The 22385-nt window shown below is 40.0% G+C and overlaps 2 protein-coding genes across 2 annotated transcripts; both read right to left on the reverse strand.

Annotated features, from left to right (window-relative positions):
• Window positions 1–10328, reverse strand: LOC308132640 (selenocysteine insertion sequence-binding protein 2-like). The gene is made up of 18 exons (XM_080499807.1): window positions 10176–10328; window positions 9742–9866; window positions 9524–9668; window positions 9382–9439; window positions 8538–8752; window positions 8345–8429; window positions 8166–8260; window positions 7499–7642; window positions 7320–7406; window positions 6457–6558; window positions 6231–6363; window positions 5762–5928; window positions 5531–5663; window positions 5244–5424; window positions 4354–4574; window positions 3031–3185; window positions 2717–2891; window positions 1–2582 (listed from the first exon to the last, which is right to left on the reverse strand). The coding sequence occupies exons 1-18, from the start codon at window positions 10182–10184 to the stop codon at window positions 2455–2457; spliced, it is 2358 nt and encodes a 785-aa protein (XP_080355933.1). The 5' UTR covers window positions 10185–10328; the 3' UTR covers window positions 1–2454.
• Window positions 10329–13415: 3087 nt separating this feature from the next.
• Window positions 13416–19843, reverse strand: prlrb (prolactin receptor b). Its single transcript, XM_080499642.1, has 8 exons — window positions 19771–19843; window positions 18201–18333; window positions 17348–17517; window positions 15405–15571; window positions 14910–15051; window positions 14723–14819; window positions 14337–14406; window positions 13416–14252 (listed from the first exon to the last, which is right to left on the reverse strand). The coding sequence occupies exons 1-8, from the start codon at window positions 19832–19834 to the stop codon at window positions 13440–13442; spliced, it is 1656 nt and encodes a 551-aa protein (XP_080355768.1). The 5' UTR covers window positions 19835–19843; the 3' UTR covers window positions 13416–13439.
• Window positions 19844–22385: the final 2542 nt, after the last annotated feature.

Consider the following 22385-nt stretch of genomic DNA (forward strand, 5'->3'; position numbering starts at 1 on the left):
AGTCAAGCTTATTGTGCTCTCATTCTTTTCTGTTCCTCCATTGTTGTAGTGAATTCACTTTACACAGTTCATTACCTATGATCAAGGATTTAAAAAAAGAGCTGATTTCCCAAAAAATATATCTTTTACAACAATCTCATGACATCCTCACCCTCTCTGGGTCAAATACATTCCTTATCCTCACATGTAATGTTTCACAGTTTGGTCTTGAAGTACCACAGACGTTACTGAACCACTTTGTGGTCGAGAAATTGAAGGAATAATCGAACCAAAGGGGAACATGGAGGGGTGGATCTTCCTGTACTGAAGAGAAGAAGCTAACGCAGGACCGATTTAACTGAGCTTAGTAATAATGAATGGAAATAAGGAATGAGAGAAAAAAAAAACAACATTTCCGTCCACCCACCAAAAATACAAAATGAAAGGAAATCATTTACCTGAAGAGTAAAAAGAGATCATTTGAATCATTTTTAAATATCAATACATTTTCCATGTTGGCTGAATCATTTATTCTGCTTCCTGTACAAGTTAAGACGTTCGATATTCAAACTTCCTATTTTATATAAGCCACTATTCAACTCATTTTAACAAGACATAAATTGACATCTTACTGTTGCTAGTATTGTATTGTTGCTTTGAAATATGCGCACCATAGAAGTCCTCCAAGTTACTGGATTATCAATGACACTTTCCTTATTCCTGGGATTTTACAATTTTTTTCAATTACATTAGAGCATCTTAGCTCTTTCCTAAATTGGTTATATCTCCAATACAAATAAAAAACACGATTTAATGTGCGATTGTCTCATCACACCACCAATTCTTCTGTTTTGCTAAGTTTGTTTTTTTGTTGCTTTTTTTATCGAAAAGAAAACAGTAAATTTAGCAGCATTTTCTCAATAATTGGTTTCTCCTGTTTAAATAGAATCTATCATAATTATTTCTGTGGGCAACGCAGACAAAAACATAGAAGACTGCTCGTAGTGCAATGATGCCTCCTCAGAGTGAAGATCTTTAATTTCCTAATCAAGCAATGAGGGGTTTAGTTCAGATGAATTTGAGATTCTGCTTTAGCTTCAGATGCAGCTGTTAGGCAAGGCTGGTGTCAAATTACAGGCATTAAGATGCTGTGTGTTGCCCGATTCAGGGCTTTTGAAAGAAGGGCTTCCTAGAAGTGGTTTTGAAGGGAGAGTGAACTAAATAAATGCAATGTATTCAAGCAAATATCTGAGATTTATGTAAGATACTCTAGTTAAACTAATTAAGACTGTGAGAACTCAAATACATCAGAGACTAATAATGTGACAAATCTGTGACACTGAATCGCCCTTTGTGAAGCAGTAAATATATAAAACATTTGTAACTAAACTATGTCAACATGATTCTTTTAGTAGGTAGAACACAGGAAAAGGAAAATTGCTTTTTGAAAAATCTGAGCAGCATAAAAACTCTGTTCACCCACGGGTTGTTTCAGAAGGTAATAATAATTGCAAATTGTACATTTAAACAGTAATCTAAATACTGTGGAAATAAAATCTATTGCATGAATTTAAGGGCAATTTCTTATGTGGACTTGGCTGCTTTTACAGCCAAAACCTGTTTTAAATAATATCAATTATGTGTACATATTTACAAACTTTAAATTTCATGTACAATTTCTCTCTAACAAACCGCGTTCCAAGGGTGACACGGAGCTTTTGTCTTAATGTTCATACTTGAGCCGGATTGTTTCAAACGTGTCTCTTTTTTTTACCTGTAATGGAGTGGAGATCAGTAATGCAGTAAAAGGCCTTTGCACGTAGTTTGTTTCCAGCATCGTCTGACACCAAGTTCGAACAAGTGGTTTTTAGGTTGTTTTGTGGATTAAAGTCACAGCGAGAAGCCAGTTCTGATAGATTGATGGTAAACATTAAAAAAAAAGCTGTAAACTGAAGCGTGTTCTTAAAAGTAAAAAAAAAAACTTAAGTGTCTATTCCTCGATGACGACTTGTGTGACTGCTTGAATATTTATGTACATTCACTGCTACACGTTTGCATCTTCGCAATATTGATCATTTCTCAATATTGTCTTTAATTACCTGCTTATTTATTTGGTCTTTCAGGTGCTAAAACATATCAATCATGGTTGTTTGTTTTATGCCTGAAATGTCAAAAGATATTAGAGATGATAACAGATTAATTTAATCAAAATGCTCACATCCTTTTAAGTGAGTGCTCAAATCCCACTAATTAACTTAAGAGATCAATGATCCAACGCAAATTATAGAACCATGATTAAAAATCTGATAGCATTGTGGGTGGTTGGAGCACTAGCAGCAGCCTCACACGGCTCGTTTCTCTGAAAGCAGTCCATTCCTCTTTATTCTATGCTGGTGATCAAACAGCACAAATAGGCTCGTTATATATGTGTTTTTTTGTGTGTTTTTTTTTTAGGCACAGAAGGCTTCTTCCCCGTCAACTCCTCTCGCCCTCGTCGCTGTTTTCAGTACATTCACTGTTCAAGTGCAGGGAGCTCAGCTGCTCCTCGAAGTTCAGAAACGCATGGTTGCAGTTCTTCTCCAACATTTTCTTCCAAACTTTAACTGAGAAAGAAACGACATGATTAAAAGAGCAGAAAGGCAAATCACTCGACTCTTCAACATCATGTTGAGTCGACAGGAAAACACGAACTTTCGGTTATTCAGTGCTATTCCACCGCCGCGGGACAGTAACTCACTATACTCTGGTTCCTCTGGCAGTGTGCGCTCGTGATCAGGCTTCAGTTCCTCCGCGTTGATCCGCTGCTCGTCGGCGTCAGCTTCCTGCTCCGCCTCCGCCTCTATGCCCGACACCATCACCTCGTAGGCTTTCCTGGCCTCGGACGACAGCTCGATCATCTTGTGATAGAAGTCCTGCCAGAAATACACTGCAATTAACTGAAATCCTCGTCTATAATGCACATTAACGCGAGCGTGTGTGTGTGGATGTGACCGACCACGTGAAGCACAACAAGAACAACAAGGTGCTTGAAGGAGTGAAGTCTCTCCCTACCTGAGCGCCGTCGTAGTTGAAGATGCCCACCAGGCTGACGGGGACGGCCTTGTTGAGGCAGCGGCCCAGAGCTTTCCTGGACAGAGCGAACACGAAGGGCACGTCCTGCTCGCGACACGTGTCGATGATGGTGTGCAGAGCTTCATCCAGGCCACCTGCCAGTGAGCAGAGCACACCGTCCAAACAAACGCAGGGTTGAGCATTAGGGGTTGTATTCATTATGATGCAAAATTATGTGAAACATTGCATCCGACACAAAATGCATAAATACTGTCAAAGTCCGACCAGAATTTCTGTTTCATTATATAAATAAACAGATGAAATGTTATGATAGGAGGTAGAGATCACAGATATAATTTTATAATGGATTTTGCACATTGGTTTTTTAATTTATAATGTTGCTAAATTCATATTATGGTATTCATATAATAGTATTTCACAGTGCTGACCATTTAAGTCCCCTTTAATAGTTTACACCCACCAGTGGTCAAAGTGGACATTAATGTCTGTCCAGACTCCAAAAATAAAACCATCTGGAAGAAGTTTAAGAACTTTTTTTTTTAATGACATTCATTCAAATTGATTGAATTTAACATCTGTGATGCATTAAAGCAGAGATAAAGATAAACACATTTTATTTCAGGGGGCACATACAGCCCAATATCATCTCCAGTGGGCTGGACTGGTAAAATAGTGCCATAATAACCTATTAAGTTAAATTTGAAAGTCGTCTTTGTTATGTGTGATGAAAATGTCAATATTTTCACAAAACCAAATAACTACTACAACCTCAATATAAAGCCAATTTAAATGGAACATTCTGGTGCGAAATGGAGTGAAATGTCCTGAAAACGTCTCCTATAGCTGCTGTATTATGAAAGTTTTTACAAATTCACCCTGACAGCATGGCTTTAAGACGCGTGCTCGTTTAATAGCTTTCAAGGCAGAATCACCGACACCTCAGCTGAGGTCTGTGTTGTATTGTGTCCACTATTCTTAAGATATCTGCTAAAAAAATAAGCCAATATTTTCATTGAAAGTTTTGCAATTTTCTTGGTGGTGTGGTGGACAGGGCTTTCGCCTTTCTCAGGCCAGTTTTGACCCATCTGCATTAAAACCATTCTGAATATATTGTAGTAATGAAAAAGCAGAAATAAGGAATTATGACATGTCTATTACAAAATCTCTCAAATAACATGTCATATTGAAATGTATTACTCTTTTACACTTGCAGAATACAGATGCATCAACAGTCTGACACCCAGATTGGAAGTCTTCTCAAAAACAATGCTCGAGTCTTAATAGAATCAGGTCTCACAGTACCTTTGGACTGGATGCGTTCACAGTTGGGTGAGATGACGACGCACTTGACTTTCCTGAGTTTGAGGTGCTTGAGGACTTCCCGGAGGCCCATCACGATGCGTCTCTTCATGCGGGCCTTCATGGGATCCTTCTGGTACAAGCGGTCCTGGAAGCGGACCAGTTCCTTCAGCAGAGTGGTCACACACTCGTCCACGTCTTTGCTCAACATCTGGCTGCAATAGCTGCAGGGGAAGCAGATGTGTCAACAGTGATTCGAACACAGAGAACATATATTTGGAGTTGTTTTCGCGAAACTCGGCGAGCGGCACCAATCTCCTGTTGGGAGGCCGATGCTCATAGGATGGCAACTGGAGTGTAAAGTTTAGCCTTGAAGCTCCAGTCCCAAGTCCAGTTCAATCTGGTTACAGCGTTCACATTACATCACAGCCGAGGGGCTTCCTAATAAGGTGACTTTGGCATGTTTTGCATTACATTTGCCTGGATGCTGTTGGTTTATTCCTTCGTTTTATTGCTTCAATTTTCCCACAAGACGCACATTGGAATAGAATTACGAGCCACATTAACATAAGAAAAGCGCCTAAAGTGTGGTTTAACAGCATTTTTTACTGCTTCTTTGTCAGCTCTGAAATAACGTGATTTCATATGCAAATGACTCCTCGATATTGTGACCCCAATATATTGTGCTTTCACAAAGATCATGATATAACATTCAGCTTCAGATTACCACAGATGCTGTGTGTGTGTGTGTGTGTGTGTGTGTGTGTGTGTGTGTGTGTGTGTGTGTGTGTGTGTGTGTGTGTGTGTGTGTGTGTGTGTGTGTGTGTGTGTGTGTGTGTGTGTGTGTGTGTGTGTGTGTGTGTGTGTGTGTGTGTGTGTGTGCGTGTGCTCACTCTCTAAACTTTCTGCTGTGAATTTTACGCGCGTCAGCCAACTGGGACTCGGTCGAGGTGACGACTTGCTGCTGTTCGCTCTCGTCTGCTTGAGTCTCTTCGTCACCGTCTTCTGCGATCTGGCCGGTGTCGTTCAAGTCTGCCTCATCTTCAAACTCCTCTGTAGGGCCGTCCACCTCATCTGAAGTTTGACAAATGAAAAAAGAAAGCAGGACTAAAATCTTCTTTTTTTGTTTCCCTCTGTTTGGAGATTATGATCACCCTGTAATGAGATTGCTTGTTCCTACCGGTGGCGTTTTCTGCACACTGCTCTTCTTCCTCTGTGGCATCATTGGGAGGCTTGGCCTCCTCTTCAGGCAGCAATCCTCTCTCCTCCAGCAGACGCCGCTGTTTTCGCTCCTCTCTTTCTTTCAAAATAACCTAAAGACGAGACAGGATTAAACACAGTGAGGACCAAAGCGGGACATTTCCTCTCAGTAAATTGAGCTTTGACGAGCAGAACAGTTCAATGGACTTGCCCTCTTGAGAGGAGTGGGCTTCTTGGCTTTGGGTACTTCTCTCTGCTTGCCTTTCTTTACCAGAGGGCTGGTGGAGTCCAGGGGATTATGAGCTATTTTATCCTGCTGCCAGGGAGTCTTCCTCTGAGCTGACTGTTGTTTCTGGACAACTGGAAGTCCTCCGCCCACTACACACAGGAAAGGATTTAAAGAGGAAATATGATTTCAATACCTTGTTTAGCATTTTCTGGTGCGAAAGTTTGAGTTAGTAAGAAAGCATCCATTTATGTTCTGCAGAAAAACCACACTTCCTTGACACTATCGTTATGGAGAAGAGCAGACAAATATGTACATTTAAAGAAGTGTGTGCTCAAGGGCCCTCTATTGGAAATGTCCCGAAGTATTTGTTAATGAAAAAAGAAGTAGTTCCCACAAAAAGTGGTACCAATAAGCATGTCTGTAGCTCCGATGAACTATATATATAACTGACCTGAGAGAATGAGCGGTTTGGCATCCTGCTTGGCCTTCTGAGACTGTTGCTTCTTCTCCAGGGCAGCCAGCATGTTTCCGATGTCGAGCTGGACAGGGACTTTGCTTTTCTTCCCAGAGACCTGTTCAGCTTTCTGAAAGTCAAGTGACCAAGATGACGACAATCAATCAACAGGTATCCAGGCTCCTTGTGCTCAGCCTCGTTTATGATAAATAAAGTCACAAACCTGCCCTTTTTTTGTTGTTTCTGTTGACCGACCCTTTGCTACTGGGGATTTCTCAGTGTTCTGGCCGCTGGTGGGGTGCTGACCCGATTCTCTTTGGATTCCCTTGAAAATGCAACAGGACAGCCACATAAAATTGAAAATGTAATTTTATTTGACCATTTATCCACATGTTTCCACCACACATTGCCATCATGGAGACATGAGACATATATACTGTCATTAAAACAGGGAGCCTCAAACACCGTGGCTATGAGCCACTTCTGGCCCATGACTTGATGTCAAAAATGTGGGAAAATATTCTTGACTGGATGCTTGAGGGAGCATTTTTCTTCTGTTGTAAAAGGGGAAAAAAAGCGAAAATGCAAAAAAAAAAAAAAATAATAATAAGAAAACCTCTTGTGACTGTCATTTCCCGTCTTTTTTCTTTCACAATTAAGATAATGGATTAAGCAATTAAAATGATTTAAGTCTTTTAACAACAGCTCACCATTCACAAACGTAAGCAGCAGCAAAAGAAAAATTATATGCAATACTAAAAAAAGGTATTTGCACAAGCAGTCCAACCCTATATATTTTTGTTTGATATAAGCTTAAGTGCTGTGAAGTGTCTTCTCAGGAGTGCCAATTTCTGTGTACTAGTTCTTTGAATAAACACCAAAATCCAACCTCTCTTCTGCTCAAATATTTTGCCAACTGTGTTATAATACAGAGATTATCGTTTAAAAAAAAACCAAACTGCGTTTTTAGTTTTGATTGCCGCATTTATCTTTTTTTCCCCCTCGCACCTGCAGCCCTTTTCCATGATAGTAGATCACTGAAACAACAAACAATAACAATAACAATAAAAATAATAATAATAATACCTCATTGCATAGCTTCACACTGCTGCCGGGTGGCAGCCTGCCGGCCCGGGTTGGAGCAGGAGTCAAGCCGGGGAATTCTTCTTCATCCTTCAAAAGACATAACAGAATTCATCTTTCACGCAGCCCAGTTTCCAAAACGCTGAGCTTATGGAGGCACATACAGAAACTGGATTTGTTACCTCAAACTTTGGGGGCTCTTGAGGAATTGGTGGCTCTTCTGTCTGAACGTTAACGTCCTCAGCTGTGCCTTTAGCCTTCTTCTTTTTCTTACGCTTTTTCTTGCCGGCAGCCCCTTCTTCCTGCTGTTCAGACACATCCTCCATCTGAAATGATGCACATCGGACGTAAAAGCCATTGAAAAGTAACCCGCGACCATTTTCTTGCAAAGCAAGTTTAGATTCCTGGGAGACCTTCCCTCCTCTCACTCTTTCCTAACAGTCAGCCTCTCTCCTGTAGTCTGTGCTCTCTCCTCTCGCTGTGCCTTCCTGTAGCATCTCTGACAATGAAACTGGAAGTTTCAGAAAACAAATAAATGAACGCGTGGACCAACAATGAAACAATTAACTATGTTTAGGATTTAGAAGAAGTGGAGATTGACAAGGACAATGAAGGCTTTCCTGTATGCCTGCAGGATACGAGCTGAACATGTTCATTACAAATATACTTGTGCCTGTTTACCTTGAGATTTTTTCCCCCCAGATAACAGCCCTCTTTACCTGCATGTAAATGTTCTTTCATATTCAAAATTATGTCTCTTGCAATATACATAGCACATCAAAATCATATTGCAGTTTAGTATTTTGCAAGATTTGTATTGCACATGTTGGCATTAAAATGGTATCATACCTCCATGTGGTGGTTGCTGATTGTCTTGTCTTTAAGAACGGGTTTTTTGGGGGGCTGTGATGCGATGTTAGCCCAGGACGCGACCACAGGCTGAGCTGTGAAATAAAACACACGATCAGGATGTGATGCAGTGTCAGTATCACCTGTAATGACTCACTGACTAAAACATGTGGCCGTACCTGGAGGGATAACAAAGGCATCTGTCTGAACATCTGTGGCACTTTGTTGGGGTTCAGGTAGTGTTGAGGATCCTCTCCTGCGAGACTAGTTATCGGGAAATCACAGCATCCACAAATTCAGAGAAAGAAGCTGATGCTGCAATAGACTTTTATACTTTGGCATATCATCACATTTCATGGTTTCCCAGTTTACCTTCCAAGAAGACGCCAGTTGCTGAGTTTTGGGGTTTGTGGACAGCGGACTTGGACCCCAGCCCTCTGACTGGGAAACAGGAGGGGCAGCTTTGCTCGGGGAAACACCTGATAACTCAGGGAAATCAGCCATCTTCACCTCAAACAGGGCTGACATGGTCTGTGCTGGTTTAGGCTTCCCTGCAGAGTTTGGGGCTGACCTGGCGCCTCTGAAACCTGCGCGTTATGAAGACAGAAATGTCAAAACAAACATGTGTAACTGGAGTGACTAAATTAATGAAGTGTGCTTTAATATGGTGTCGTCACAAAAAATGATTTGATCCATTAGGTAAGGGGTGTCAAACACATTTTAGTCCAGGGGCCACATAAAGCCCTAATTGATCTTGCAAGGGCCGGAAAGGGAGAATAATACCATAATAACCTTAAATTTAACATTCACGTTTTTCTCTAATGGAGTATACCTGAAGAAAATGTTGATATGTCCACAAAACCAAACAATTAGTATTGAAACTACAATCACAACATAGAGCCAATTTTGAATGATATTTTCTGGTGCAAAATACAGTGAAATGTCCCAAAAAACTTTTTCTAGAACTGTTGCATTCTGCTAGTTATTACTAACTCGACGTGGCAGCGTGGCTTTGAGGCTATTTTGATAGCAATGAGGTATTGATCTTTCATGGCGGCATCATCAGTCAATCAATATCTCACCTCAGGTCTCAGTGTTGTGTTTTGCCCGCTATTCTTAAGAGTGTTTGAAAAAAAATCTTAGTGGTTTGGCAGGTCGGTTTTGGCCCATGGGCCTTATGTTTAACAGCCCTGCATTAGAGGAGGATAGAGGTCACCTTGTCTGTGCAAATCCATGGGCTCCCTTCGTTGAGAATCCTTGTTGCTTTTATGCATCTAAAAAATGCATGAAACTGTTAAAAAAATCAGGTCATTTCATTAATCAATGTCTGAGCTTTCAAGAGGCTGAATGACACCAACCTTTGCCTGTGGATTCCCTGTGGATCTATCTCTCTGCAGGAGATTCTCACTGGTGTCTCTGACCGGACGGCTGCTGCTGTAGCCACGACCCTTGGACGCAGGACCTCTGGATCCCTGGAGCTTTGGGCTTGGACTTGAACCACTCCTTGAATTAAAGAATCAGCTGATAAACAACACAAGTCAAGAACAAGTTCATTAGTGCCACGATCTGTCCGTACCCTCTGAGAGCCTGCTGGGACACATGTGGATTTGGCAACACCGGGCTGGTTGATGAGGTTGTGCGAGGCTCATTCCCCTGCCTCCCCTGGTTTTTACGGTCCACAGCAGGTGAGCGTTTGCTCTCCTGAAGAAAAAAAAACACGCTTCAATCAACAGTGTGCCTCAGATCTGTCAGTCGTTACTGGCCGCATTTGAACTACTAAGTGCTAAATTTGACCACATACTTTTGTTTAAACGATCGATATTAGGGTTTATCAACGTTATATGAGTAGACACGACTACTGTTTAATTTTTGGCCCTTCATAGCTGCAAGCTGCAACTCGTAAACGATCTGGTCAAAAGTCAGCTACACGCGTTAGCTCAAGTTAGCATACGAGCTCGTGAGTGAGCCTTCTAAAGATAGCCGTGATGTTTCTTGTAAAAACATTTTTACCTTCTCCATTGTCGGTTTCTCCTACAAGCTGTCACATGTCCGCTTATTCATCTGAGTTCCCATGTGTGGTGACAGTCCTGCAAAATGCATCTAGGCTGACATTGTGACAGCGAAGCAGGCAAGCCGAGGTGTTTTACAGCATTAGCACACCGAGCTAGCACACACAAACAGCTGATGTTTACACCGGAAGGAAGTCCTTGCAGCGACTTCTTCCGGCCTCACAGGTAAAAAAAAGCTAAAAAGAATAAATAATAAGAATTTACAAAAACACGAACAATTATAGTATTACATGAAAATGTACACCTTTAATATGACATATGACGTTTATTAAATTTCTGTTAATTTTCTCTCGCCATGACTCGCCCTAAATATTTGTGGGTCATTCCAGAGATTAGGTTTTGGTGTTTCATATATGATTTATCATGCAGGGCATGAAAAATACCAGCATTAATAATGTATTCATAAGAAAACTAGTTACAATCGAAAAGGGGAGCTAAATCTCGCTGACATGAAGCGGAACAAAAAAATTACTTAAGGGAACGTTAACAGTGTTACAATCATAGGAAGTAAACAACAGCCGGACATGTGTCAACAAACCTGAAGCTTGTTCACGCGTATGAACTCATTATTTAAAGTATGTATTCAGTGGAGTGCTTCAGGCAGTTTCTTAGCGAGCGACTGACTGTTGCCGCTGAAGAAATATTCCGAGTTTTTGAGAAAACTGTGGTCCAGTATGAGGAAGAAATCCTGCGTCAGCGTAGACTGGTGCACACCATGTGTCAGCCTCAAGTGAAGATACGCAGGATAGGTGTGTGAACGCTTTAAATGTAAAAAAAAATAATAATAAGCAATCAGTCAATGTAAATAACAGTTGTTTTTATATGTCCTCCCTTTTTCAGAGCTTCCAGTTCTTCAAGTGGAGGAAGAGGAGAAGCAGGAAGAAGAGGAAAGGGAGATTTTCTCTGAGCATCGGCTTACTGATCAGGAGAAGATCTCCAATCTGGACCATAAGGATACACAGCTTCATCAGATTAAGGAAGAAGAGGAGGATCTCTGCATCACTCAGGAGGGAGAACAGTTTGCACCTAAGCATGAAACCGACCTCTTCAAAATTATTTCCACTTGTAGTGAAGATAACTACAGTGAAGATCAAGATCAGGACTTGAATACTGATGAATCTGAAAGAACAGCTGGGCAATATTCAGTTTCAACTGCAGCCTTTAATGCTGCCATGTCAGACATCCCCTGTAAAACTCACACAGTTGTAAAACCTTACAGATGTGAAACTTGTGGGAAAGTTTTTACCTGGAGGTCCAAACTGATCACACACCTAAGAATCCACACCGGAGCGAAGCCGTTTCCCTGCAACATCTGTGGTAAAGCCTTTAATCAGGCCTCAACCTTGAAGGTTCATAAAAGACTTCACACCGGTGAGAAGCCCCACTCCTGTCACATCTGTGGTTCAACTTTCAACCAGAGGTCCACACTGGAAGTTCACTCTAGGGTTCACACGGGTGAGAGGCCGTACTCCTGTAACATATGCGGCAAAACTTTCAATCGGGCTTCAAGATTAACCGTCCATCGTAGGATTCACACAGGTGAGAAGCCGTATTCTTGCAACACTTGTGGGACCTCATTTAAAGACAAGCCGATGCTAAAGAGGCATATCAGAACACACACAGGTGACAAACCCCTCCTTTGACCCATCTGTGGACAACGGTTTTTCGAGAAGTCGTCTCTGAGGTATCACGACAACATCCATACGGGTGAAAAGCCATACCCTTTTGAGATGTGTGGGAAAGGATTCAGATCTTAGGGGAGTTTGTCAACCCACATGAAGACCCACACGGAATCCATGTCAATGTGATGCTTGTGGATTCACATCCTTTATTCTACATCTGACTCGGACAATTCTGCAAACTCACACAGACACCTGCCGAGACGCCTGTTGCTGAAGGTTTTTATCTGTTTCGTTGGAGAACACCTTTTTTTTCTTCTCATGACTATGTTATCAATACGTCACAATAAATGCATCAATCACAAATTTGTCTTTCTTACTTCAGTTGTTTCACTCACGTAGTTCTGTCCAAGAATACCTGACTGCACACCATTTGAAAGTTGGTGTTGTTAGGAAGTTGTTGATCTTACCTCCATACTAGAAGTTACTGCTTGTGTCTTTTGAAAGTTGCAGGCTAAATATGTGTAGTAATGTTTCAAATGTATTTATGTTGAGTTTAAAATATATATATATTCTGTTTATTTCATTCATTCAAGACATTTCAATCAATTACAGTTCAGAACAAATGTTTACAATGCTTTACAGAACAAATGAATGAAAGAGCAGAAAGAAGATTAAGTTGTATACTCTGCCCCTTCATTTCAATTAATCTTCAAATATTTAACAAAACCACTTTAAAATCTGAGTTGCCTGTAGTCACTCTCACTTGTCAGTTATATTTGTCAAAAACGAATCAAACAAAACAGTCACCCAAACAATAGAATAAACAAATACACAAACACTTTCATTGTCCTATGACATTTCATTATATTTCAATTATAGTCTTGTTTTGATCGCTTTATAAAATCTACTGTGCGTTTTGGAATCCTTTGTGTCCTTGTATTTTTTTGCTCCATAACTGGACCCTTTTTATTGAAATGTAGCTTTCACTTACTTTGGTCCTAATTTTTTATTATTTAAGAAATATATTCCTTTCAAGCCAAACTTGCTTTCTGTTTTTGCCAATTTATTTTGGACATTGATGCGTAACATTTATTTTTGCACTTTGTACATCATCTGCAGGATACTGTCGCCAACTATGTCATGAAAGTTTAACAATTGTAGCTGGTTGACTAAGAGGTTTCTTGGATCCCTCTATTTTTTCTGACTGATTATTCTTATGGCTATTCTGTGGTATTGGAGCGGCATTGAGCCCTCTTCTAGGTGCTGAGAATAACAACACAGGAGAGCATAACAAGACATCTTTATTAGGACGCTGTTGTCAATTCAGACATGTCAATTGGAACCCTGAAAGCCAAACCTTTCCAACAAAGACAGCTTTTTTTCTTCACAGAATATGTAAAAATGTTTACTTTGTTTTAGAGCTTACTAAGAAGTTGGAGAAGTAGTGAGAAATTAGATTTGTAAACATCATGGCCAACCCTACAACAGCTGATGCACCCCATCAATGTCAAAATATCCAGTCTATACACAACTAATAGGAAATACAGAGTAGCCTTAAGTACTGTTAATTAAAATGAATGTCTTTATATCAAAGGTGGTGCAGGCGCAGCATCTACATATCCATGACAGATGGATTCTGTGCACAGAGCTGCTTTACTTGCTCCAGTCACCTGAGGATTTCCTGCCGTCTGATTGGCACAGTAGAAATTAGCCATCTCCTTACTGGACAAGTCAGTCAAGTCCTTTTGTTTCTGCAGGAAAACAACATTCCCACAATCCACCTCTTTCACTCTGCTGTAGTCCTCTGGTATATTGTCTTCCCGTCTTTGAATGTCCAAACTGAGAGGGGCAGTTTCTTTGTGGAACACAAGAACATTGTCACCGTTCACCTCTTTCACTGTGCTGTAGTATTTCTGCAGGACGCCGACCTCCTGTGAGCTCTCATGTCTCTGAAGATCCACATAACCACCACTGGTTGAGAGCGGTTGGATCGTGCATTCAGTAGAGCTGTTGTGCTCATCTACTGAATTTCTGTTCATACATAGACTTGGTTGTTTTGGAGTGAGCAGATGACGCAGCTCCTTGTTGTTGCTCTCCTCTGATGGACACTTGGTGCTCTTTCCAAAGAGACCCTTTGCTTCTTTGCTTTCCTTCACTTTTTTCATCTCATTTTGGCTGTGGACTGACTCCATACATTGTACTTTTGAATCCAAGTCGAAGTTGGCAGGAATAGACACGCAGTTCTTTCTTTTTAGTGAATTTGAGCGGTCAAGCAAAGGCACGTTTTCTTTGTCACACACGATGAGGTACTCCTCCATCTGGTCCTTCCACGCCGTGACTGGAGGATACTTCTCGTGGAAAATCAAGGCTTTGGTAATATCTTCAGCTTGTCCACTCTACAAATTTTAATCAGCACATTTCTATCAAGTCAAAATAATACTCTGGGGTTGTTTGAATATGTATTACAGAGGTTATAATACCTGAAGAAGCTGAGCATCCACTCCCATTATCTTTGGACCAGGAACAGGAGGCAGAAGAAATTGCTTTACACTGAATGAAAATAAAAATAAATAGACTTTGGATCAGGCATTGGTGATTTGCACAGAACTAGAAGCCCCAAATTCACCCCAGACTTTACCAGCTAGCATGACACATGGTTTGTAAAAGGGTGTGACATGTTCGAGAATGCTTGATGAGCAGATATCAGAGTCATTCTGCGAAGATCACTGCAATGTTTATCCTGTACACTGTAGTCAGTTATGACATAAATTATTGATATTGTCTATACTTGTGACTTGGATTGTAACAAAGATACATTTTGTGTTTTTTACATATTTTTCCCTGCCACGGTTTAACAGATACCTACTCTTTCCCCTTCGTCATCAGGATACACAGCGTGGCAAAGAGCGGAACCACAGAGAGAGCAGACAGCAATAACCAGAAGGGCTTCTCACTCTGAAGATCTAAATGAAAAAGGGACTATTTTCAATCAGAATGTAAATACTTTCCACCAGAGAAGCCAAAGTTGATTCTTGAGAGATTCTTGGACTTACAGTCTGAGATTGTCACAGAGGTGGTGTTGCTCCACTCGCTCCAGGAGCCGTGATCCAGTGCACAGCGCACCTGAACCGTGTACACCGCCCCAGGACTGACGCTGTACAAGCTGAAATGGGTTTGCTTATCTAATGTGTAATTCTTGAAAGAGACATGGAGAAAATGAGAAGTCATTTTTTTAAGACTGTGCACAGAGAATAATAGGTCTTTATTGAACCTCCATCCCCAAAGAACACAAGCAACCATGGAGGCAGTCTTTTTAAATCTGACAGCTTCATTGACCTCCACTAATGATATTAATTAGATTCTGGTAGTCAAACATCAAGTATTGCTAGTTCTTTAGAGAGCTTTGACATAAATACACAATCTCTCTTTTAGGATTTGGGAGTGTGGAGGAAACTGCGATGAGGTTAACCCAACACTTGCATTGCTCATTTAACCAAACACAGATTGCGTTTTTTCAGGAAATCGCGGTTCACTTAGTCATAACTTACATTCCACTTGTGGCTGCTTTGTTGTTTGACTCTCAGTTGATATTTTACGGTGACCCAGCCTGACCTGACGTCGGCGTTGGAAGGATGCTCCCATTGGACATGTAGACGCGGACTGTCCTTTATCTCCTCCACCCGAAGTGAGACATTTTCAGGAACATCTGGCTTTACTGGCAAAAACACACAAAACTAGATTAAGAGCCTTGAAGTCTCTACAAAAAGGTGTTCAACATTCATTCTGTGGTGCATTTTTTTAAGATGACCTGCTCGATCAACTGAATCACAACAACCCCTTAGAGAGTTGAAAAAGTGGCAAACAAAGAGAGAGACTTGGTGTTTAAAAGGAAAAGATGGAATAGAGAAAGGTTCTGCATGATTTAATTAAGGTATACATCTTCACATAAAGTGGCTATTTTCATAGAAAGTAGCCTCGTGGGAGAGAATATTAAACACGTATGCCTATAACTAGACTGCACAGAGAAGCTGCTCAGATTTCAGTAGTGTCTAGAGAGGGTTGAAAATGTCTTTATTGCCATCATGCAAGGTGCATGAAGAAAAAGTGAGGCAGATTCCACTGAATGGTTCAAAACAGTAAGCTTAAAACATCATGTTATCAAGCAAGATCAGAAAACAGCTTTTAAAAATGACCTTACTCTTGCAGTTTGAGGAGAGAAATGAGACTATGAATTAATGCTTCAATATTTTGGACATTGAAAATATGTCACATTCTACAGTGTATCCTCTGTTAGTCTCTTTCATTGCAGGTGATAAATATACAGGTTTCCACACCAAAAATCAGCAATTCAACCATGAATATGAAAAAAAAAAGAAAAATATCTTGGAAGAAAAATCAGGTGCAGGGTTAAGACATGGGCAAAGACAGAGACACTTACACACACAAATACAGGCAATTTAAATTCACCAGTGACTTCAAATTCAGGCTTTTGTTCGTGGCAGGAAACCGTAGATGGAGAGAAACCACACATGCAGACTTGAACCAGGGTTATTCTCATTGCGAGGGCAGAGTGCAAACCACTAACCCACCCCAAACTCATCGACACTGAGAAACCAGTTTATGCACTCTGCAGGAATAGTAACTGATAACACAAGATGTGGGTTTGTACCTGCAAATGTCACATGCAGACACCTGCATGGAGCTCTGTGGCGAAGCGCGGCCTAAAATAGGTCCCCGTATTATAATGTGTTTGTAGAAAATATATAATGCATAATCGGTTTGTCATCTCGGGGATTAGTTCAAGACATTTGTTATAAGGGTTGAGGTTGAGTTTATTTGCATGACAAAATACTGTACTCATATACTGTCAACTAAACAAAAGAGGTGAAATTTGATCCAAAACTGGAAAGGAGACGTCCATGAACCAGTTCTGCCTCATTCTGTTCAGTTTGTCTTATGTGCATTGAATCGGTCACTCAGTACTTTTCCGTTAATCCCCCCCCCCCAGAATAAAGTAGCCCTGTTAATAAAACTGAGCCAATCATTATCATGTTTATGATATGTGCGCACACACGCACGCACGCACACAGGTACAGTAGTGGTTCAGCGTTTACTCCGTCTTATGACACGAATACGCTGTTGCACAAACTTGATCTAGCTACTCTTCGCGCTGGTAATCGTTGCATGAAAAGCTCAAATATATCCACAGTGGTTCAAATGTAAAGAATCACCATCAAGATAAGTGCTTTTTATTGGCCTTGTACAGGAAGTATGAGGCAAAGAGTCTATAAAGGATCTATAAATAATATGTTTTACACTCGGTAAATAACTTCCAACTCTGCTGCGAGGGCTTTTCTCAACACACAACAGCTTAACAAATCCACTCTCCTGTTTTAATGTTTGAGACTTTATTATGGGTTTTCAACTCCATCTATATTGTATAAGAAACTCAGCAAGAATCAGCGTGTAGTTAGTGGTTGCCACAACTTACTGATTTCCATCACGTCGATCTTCAGGGTGTCTGACGAGACATTTCCCAGGGCATTGGAGGCCACCACTGTGAGGTAGTAGTGCACCCAGATGGAGGTGTAGTCCTTGTTGAAGAAACAGGAGTTGCTCCCTCCCGAGAGGTAGTCCGGACACTCGTGCTCGCCCTTCAAACTGAACGCAGCCAAAACAAGACATGTGCTGAACACAAACTCTATGAGCCTCAGGCAGATGTGGAAACTGAACAAAAGTTCAGCTGTTTAAAAAGACTAAATAACAATAATTAAAGAAAGTTTTTAAATTGCACGCCGATAGCGAACATGAACTTGTTACCATGCAAAAGCATGTTAAAAATCCAAACATTTCAAAGTGACCTGCAGTTGCCATGCTTGTGAAGGTGACAGGAATTTGTTGTTGTGATAGAGGCTAAACCAAAATATCCAAGCGGGTCATTGCAAATTGAGTCAGAGTCCCATCCCAGGGATGAAAATTGTGAGGTAATCTGATCTTGCCTTTTGAGATCTGGTAGAAATAATTGCCCAATACCAAACTAATCTGAGTCAAAATATCCTTGCATTGATCTGTCTTCTATGCCGTTTTAATGCACACTGGTGTTGCCGCACCAGGCAGTGCATCCAAACACTGCTCCATTGTCAGTAGTGCACTAATTCTACACTGGAGTATCATGGAGCTGGAGTCTATCCTGCTTTTAATCTTTTTATTATTGCAGTCATGAACCCTCAATATGACCTGTCCTCGCACTGCTCCTCTATTTATGCCATGATCGGCTGAAAAGAGACAAAAAGCCCTAAACCCCATTGAAATTAATTTAAATAAGACTTGGCGAAAAGACTGACTCTTCTCTTTCATAGTGGAGGTGGTGTGTGGTCTGCAGCCCCCCATCAGCGCCGGGTTTCCACCAGCAGGTGAACGTCTCCTTCTCAGGAGACCTGCAGCCGAGCAGCTCCGGCTTCCCTGGTGGGAATGAACCTGGCAACACAGACGACCCCAACAGCATCATTCCCAGAGTCTCATCAGAGCAGGAATACACTCAGGTGTCAAGATTTTTTACACTTTGTTTTCTAGCTTTTAAATGCAAAAAATAATGTTTCTCTATCAACGTTATAATTACTTAGTGTCAACAATTCTTATATTTCTAGTTTGTTTACAGTTTGTTACTCAGTTTTTTTTATGGAATGTTCTATAATTCTTCACAACAATAGCTTTGAGTTTGACCACGGCCAATTATGCTTTGTGTCTTAAATCCCAGCTAAAAGCACCTGCAGCCTTCTCTTTTCATTCCTTTGAGTTGTGCATGCTATTGATTGTTGCCAAGAGATTCATCCCGAAAATATTAGTAGGCCATAATTCTCCAGCATCCGTGTCTCGGTCTCGATTTCCTAATGGATTCACATTAAACAAGTACCTTCAGTTTACATTGGCTTCATTTCATAAAATCTGCTAAAAAAAAAAAACATTTAGTAACATTTTTCTGCAGAAAAGTAGTCTTGTTTTTCTTAGATGCTGTCTAAATGTTGATGTCATGGAGTTTATGTTCACATTATCTGAGGACTCACAAGACCTTTAATTGTGAGTGACTGTATTTTTCAAGTTACACCTTGAAAAAGAAGTGGAGTCTCTTCATTCTTTACTAGAAATTAAAAAAAGTACTTGTTAAGTGCAAAGCTCACAAATTGAAGTGCTGCTGCGACATACTAATTGAGACGTCTGATGACTGATTTCATCATTCCGGTCAGCTGAAGTTCCAGCAGTTCATTGGAGGAAGATGCTCTATAATTTGTATATTAAAAGATTTATGAACCTTTTATATAAATAAGCCAATGCTGCCAATGCCTCAAAACTAACGTTACTTTCAGACATATTTCCTTTGTGTTGTTGGTGGAAGACTGAAGTCGTTCAGGAATAATTACACGCTCCTCCTACAGTAAACAGGGGTTAATAGAAATTGTAACAGTTAAAGAAACAGCTTAACCAAACGCTAAAGTAAAAAAAATACACCCTGAGCAGTACAGAAATGTTAAGCATCAAGTGAAGAAGCTGTCAACAGTGATTATTGGTCCTTTGACTTGTGCTGTGCCTCCAGATCAGTCATGCACGTGTGTTTGCCTCTAATATGGTCACTAATCTTTTAGTTTCTTATCTAGTCTTGAGTTTTCTCAAAAACATTCTTTTTTTGAGACAAATGTACCCTATTATGCTTGTTTGAGGTCACTGCTCTTGGTGAGAAGTTGTCTTTACAAGAGAGCACAACTCAGTCTTGTTTTGAGTGTTGATTTGAAGTTTGTCAAGGATTTTAAAATATCAAAATCTGTACTGAATCTATACATCCTGTGATCCCAGAAGAGGAAAGTGTATCAAAAGAGTGATTCAGCATTCGCTGCAGTCAAAAGCCAGCCATCATCTTACCGGAGCTTTCCATAGCGACACACACCATCATCATCATCGTTATCATGAAGAGCAGCAGCACCATTGTAGGGGGTTGTCTCCTCATGGCGACAGCTCAGGCACACTGGCAGCACGTGGTTAATGAGGAAACATGAACCCGTGGCTCCTGCCCTGTTTTCAGCTCAAACAAACAGGCATGGAGGGAAAACATATAACCAGACTGAGCTTCCCTCATGTTTCACTGTGAAACACATGCATCCCACCCACGATGACCACATGCTGAGGAAACATGATATCAACGCTGAGAAACGTGTGAAAAGCAGCACGACCGTCCTCTGACTGGGAAATCATCATTCACACAGGAGGATAACGTGCCAGAAAATATCTATTTAAGTTGAGTTTGCAGAGGTTTGCTTTCACAAAGAAAGTGGATTTCAGAGCATAAAAGTAAGATTTTAGTATTGTTTATAGCCACGAATATTTATTACAAAAGATAAGTTAATTTGCTATATTTTGAAGGACATTTCTTAGTTTTTCTTAATCTTGATGTACTGAGCTGAGATGGCAAAACTACTCATATTTTACAAAAAATTTAATTAAAAAAGTGAAAACATAAAAGTATCAATTTGTGATTTGAAGGTTTCAAAAGTACAATTTCCAAAATGTATAGGGTTAGAAACAAATAATATTAATTTTGAGTCATTTGAGTCCAAAACTAAAAGAAAAATCAGAAGAAGAAGAATTCAATTGTTTGGGCAATAATCTGGGTTATTTTTAAAACACAGATTATTATAGTTATTATTATAATTATTATAATTACAAATAAATGTTCTCAAAGGAAATGGATTCATAGATTAATGAGAGGATGAAGCAGCAACTAAACATACAAAATATACTTAATGTAAGTTTTTAGAAAAGAAAGCTAACATTGCTTGATATGTATATATGTAATAACACAACAGCTTGGATTTCAGACAGCAGCTCTGCAACAAGGTCACTGAAACTTCAGTGAGATTTGAATTCCCAACACTGACAGAATTCGAACACAAGATTATGTTAAGTGGCCCACTTAACATATTTTATTTTTTTTAATCATCTATCTTACTTTGCATTTGTCATTTCTAAAGTTTTAAATTACCATATATTTTCATTGCAGTTAAACTATACTGGGTTTCAATGGTTTTCCCACCTCTTTAATTCTTACCATATACAGTATGTACTGTTGTGTTGTATTTAGTGGTTCCCCCCCACATTATCACCTTTATTTGTACCAGTCTGTCTAAAAGTGTTCAATAAATATAGTTTGACTGGATAAAACTACTTTTTTTTTTTTAATTGAGGAATTCCTCATTAATAAATAGCCAACTCTGATCATATTTACTCAGATTCATTTGAACATATTTGCTCAGGTTGTGAGAACACCTGAAAGCTCGCACACTTTAATCGTTCAAATGTTTACGTTAAATTCCGAATGATGGTGTGAATGTGAGCAGTGTGAGTGAGTCGAGGAGAGACCCGGAGCTTCGGGAGGTCACTCACCGGCATCAGGTAGCAGCTTTTGAGAAGGAGCAGCATGGACAGACCCGGAGGAGAAGGTCCTGCTCACCTGTCCTCCTCTCGCTTGTCGACGGAGGAGGAGCCTAAATATAAATGCGCCACGGCCCGCACACCTGAGCGCACCAAAGATCACATAGTCAAAAGAAAACGCCTCACTTTGAGGTGAATTCACGAACAAATATTCTTTAACAAAACTCTATGTGTTTCTGGAGTATTTGTCATTATGAGTATTCAGATGCTTTATTGCAGACACTCTTTCTTATCTCACTTATTCTTAATTTATTCTTTGGGTGTTTGTGTTTGTGTTTGTGTTGTATTGTCGTCACAAGCTCACTAGTAGTCCTTTATTTACAAATACCTGGTAAGTCTTCAAGTATAGTCTGCAAACGTGATGACTGTTCCACTTCTAGGTTTGCAGGAAAAAAAATTAAAGCAAAGCTAATCATTGTATAGAGATGTTTTTTCAATAAAAAAAAACACAGAATGTATGGTTTTACTCTGTCTGCAGTGGCCTTTAACTAAATTAAAAGTGTTCCAAGCAATGTAATGTCAAATGTCAAATGTACCATTTGTCCTCTGTGATGATCCATTTGTTGTTGTTGTTTGTTTAAAATAAAAATAAAACATTTCCACAATTTCCGTGTTTCTAATTGTCTATCTTAACACAATATTCAGTTCCAATAATCCAATGTAAAGAAATAAACGTTACATTGGACACTGTCATACTGACACAGTAAAAAAAAAAAAAGCTGTATGCTCTCCGGGTTAACAAAAGAACTGCATACATTGCTAGCTAAGCAAAGAAAGCATGAATAAACATAGATAATGGATCCAACACAGATCATCCAATTTTGTTATCAAATTATTCCTAATTTCCATTTTAATGATAAAAGTCGAAGTTTTCGCTTCTTTCTTTGCATGTTATCTGTTAGTTTTCCAAATCTGAACTGAGTTGTCAAGATTTTTTTTTTAGTTATCCTGCTATTAATAGGCTCAACAACCCAGAAAAAGCATGTTGATGTTGCTGCTGCAGTGAGAAGAGAAGCGCACCTCGCTGCATAGACGATCTTTGCGAGCGG

The sequence above is a fragment of the Blennius ocellaris genome (assembly GCF_963422515.1).
Source record: "Blennius ocellaris genome assembly, chromosome: 7".
Lineage (NCBI taxonomy): Eukaryota > Metazoa > Chordata > Actinopteri > Blenniiformes > Blenniidae > Blennius > Blennius ocellaris.

Bases quoted from the DNA above. Each gene is read 5' to 3' on its own strand.
- LOC308132640 (XM_080499807.1), bottom strand. The intron at 3,186-4,353 runs GTACTGTGAGAC...GCTCACTGGCAG, and splicing joins TGAACGCATCCAGTCCAAAG to GTGGCCTGGATGAAGCTCTG. The intron at 2,583-2,716 runs GTGAGTTACTGT...TTTCTTTCTCAG, and splicing joins GCCAGAGGAACCAGAGTATA to TTAAAGTTTGGAAGAAAATG.
- prlrb (XM_080499642.1), bottom strand. From the start codon at position 19,834: ATGGTGCTGCTGCTCTTCATGATAACGATGATGATGATGGTGTGTGTC. The intron at 15,572-17,347 runs GTAAGTTGTGGC...TGTTTTTGCCAG, and splicing joins GATCGACGTGATGGAAATCA to TAAAGCCAGATGTTCCTGAA. The intron at 14,820-14,909 runs GTAAGTCCAAGA...TTTTTCATTTAG, and splicing joins CTCTGTGACAATCTCAGACT to ATCTTCAGAGTGAGAAGCCC.